A 2,530-nucleotide genomic window follows, 5' to 3' on the forward strand; every position below is an offset into this window, starting at 1 on the left:
GGTCAACTTATTTCTCACTGAACACAATGTTCATCCAGGTAAATATTTTCCCAAGAAGCCACCACAGTTAATATATGCCCCAATCAGTACTAGGGAGATTTATACAGCCTTTAAAATGTGAATACATGGATACTATGTTCCTCAAGGAGATCAGAATATCTTTTAATAAGCAATTTAACCCCATTTGTGGTGTACCTGAAATACATTTACATGCTTTTTAACAAACATCTTCATATTTGTTAAGCTAGAACTGTTACACTACTCAGATCCGTATAAAAACAAACAAACAAACAAACAAAAACAATAAAAATGAATTTGAAACAGGTGGCAGTAAAAAACAAGTAGGGAAAACTATTTTCTTTCTTTCTTTTTTCTTTTTTCTTTCTTTCCTTCCTTCTCTCCTTTTTTGTGTATTCAGTAGCGCTTTATGGAAAGCCACCTGACCGCATTCTCTATTGAGGAGCGGTGTTGTGGTCCACGGAGAATTCATCATCACTTTAAAAGGCACGAGAGATTTGGCACAGTGGAAGAAAACGCTCGCAGGCGAGCTCGGGTGCGCAGGGAGTGTCTCTTAATACACCATCGGGGAACACCATTTTGCACCTTCCTTCCTGTGCAGAAGACTCGCTAAGACTTAGAGAAACTTGGACTCTGAATTAAAGAAACTTACCATAGTTGGGTTATTACTTGATCGACACTCTCTGACTGTAGCGGTGCGGTGATGTGGATGTGGTCATTACGCACTCAAGCTTTGGCAAACCTCGATGTTTGGCTGCAGAACTGGACTTCAAAAGCTAGTTATTTCTCGATACCTTCCTCTTATTTTTTGTCTCAGTAGTCATATGACACTAAGTTTTGCTCGGTGTCGGGGTTTTATAGTGAAACTGTCTGCCTACCAGTTGGAGTCGCGTGATTTGCTGCTAACAACCCACAACAAAAGATGAATGTTTCCCTCTTCAACGTGACCCAGGACGCAATGTTTAACGGCAGTCAGAGCCTCGCTGGGACACTGGCAACATACTCCGGCAATGCAACCGACAGCGTGGTGACCGGCGACGGCGGAGGGTCCCTGATACTGCTGCAAGACGAGCGCAAACTCTTCGTGATGCGTGTGGTGCAAATCGCAGTGCTGTGCGTGTTGTCACTCACTGTAGTGTTCGGTGTATTTTTTCTTGGGTGCAACCTGATGATTAAGTCGGAAAGTATGATTAACTTTCTGGTAAGGGACCGGAGACCCTCCAAAGACGTGGAAACTGTTATGATTGGGCTCAGCTAGTTCACCTAGATGGAGAGATGGATGGAGAACCGGTATGGAGATCTGTTGCACATTTCGAACAGCAGATCAAGATCTACATCTGCATGTACTTATCAAAGTGTGTCCTTGTGACTAAGATATGCAAAAACATGACCTACCGAAAAAAAAGGACTACAGGAAAGTAGTCCAACGACCAATGTTTGTGCGTAAAGTCTGTGCGTAAAATAAGGGCAGCTGTTTACACGTGGGCCGATCTGTTGAATATTTTGAGTGAATTTGTCGTTGCCAACTTGAACAAAGTAAAAAACATGTTTACAAGCCGTTACCTCATTTTTGATTTGTTTTTTTTGCCTGGTAAATTTCGAATGATTATTAATATTTGGTTTAAAAAAAAAAGTCCAAAAGCATGATTGTGAATTTTTATAGTTCCACGCCTGCCAGTGTACTCTGTGGACGTGATGGATGTGTATGTGTGTATTCTCTATACAAAGTTTTTTTTTTTTCTTGTTCTTGCTTGGTACACCTTGAGTATGAAAAGCCTTTAGGGTTTTCAACAAACTTCGTTACAGCTTTATGGAGTGACTCTGGTCCTACTTGGCATGCTCGCTAACTGCTCTGTAAAGTGACTTTGGATCTGTTTTGCACTTTGAAATCATCGATGCTGCATGAATTATTTTGTACCAAAAACTTGAAACTGCGGCATGCAAGTAAAAAGTTGTAACAACTATTTTAAGCTTTGTCAACTCTTAATTAATTAGCACTTTGTATTATTTAATTGTTTTTAAACAGAACATGTTCAGAAGAAAAGGCTACAGTGGTATTTCTCTTGTAATTGCATTTTGAAGTCTTTTTAAAAAAGTATTTCTCCTTAACATTCAGTTGTGATTAATCCTGTGCTATACAGATCTCTGAAGAACCTTGTTGACCTTCTTTTAAAAAATGTGAGCTCAGATCTGACCAGACGTGTGGAATAACCTTTCTGTCCTTTCACATTACATCAGATTGTTGATTATTCACAAAGTAAAAGCATTATATCAGTGATATCCTGATGTAGGCGCACTTTAAACATTCACAGGGTAATTTTTGGAAAGAAAAATTACAATGACCAAATGACATAAAATTCTTATCGTAGGTGGAGTTTGAGGAGCAGTATCTGTCCAAAATACAGCTACAGACATCCAAGAACTGCTGTAATTAATTTAATACACCTTTTTCCCTTTAATAGTACATCCCTCTATTTTCTCAGCCAAAATATATCATTTTCTATTTGAGTTT

General features: G+C 39.1%; 1 protein-coding gene across 1 annotated transcript; it reads left to right on the top strand.

Annotated features, from left to right (window-relative positions):
• Positions 1-470: 470 nt before the first annotated feature.
• Positions 471-2,127, top strand: rprml (reprimo-like). The gene has a single exon (XM_005920389.2). It carries the CDS (start codon positions 941-943, stop codon positions 1,274-1,276), a length of 336 nt encoding a protein of 111 aa, XP_005920451.1. The 5' UTR covers positions 471-940; the 3' UTR covers positions 1,277-2,127.
• The last annotated feature ends 403 nt before the right edge of the window (positions 2,128-2,530 follow it).

The sequence above is a fragment of the Haplochromis burtoni genome, unplaced genomic scaffold (assembly GCF_018398535.1).
Source record: "Haplochromis burtoni strain Fernald_Lab_line unplaced genomic scaffold, NCSU_Asbu1 Contig_21, whole genome shotgun sequence".
NCBI classification, from domain to species: domain Eukaryota; kingdom Metazoa; phylum Chordata; class Actinopteri; order Cichliformes; family Cichlidae; genus Haplochromis; species Haplochromis burtoni.

Coding starts and splice junctions, on each gene's coding strand:
- rprml (XM_005920389.2), top strand. CDS start 941: ATGAATGTTTCCCTCTTCAACGTGACCCAGGACGCAATGTTTAACGGC.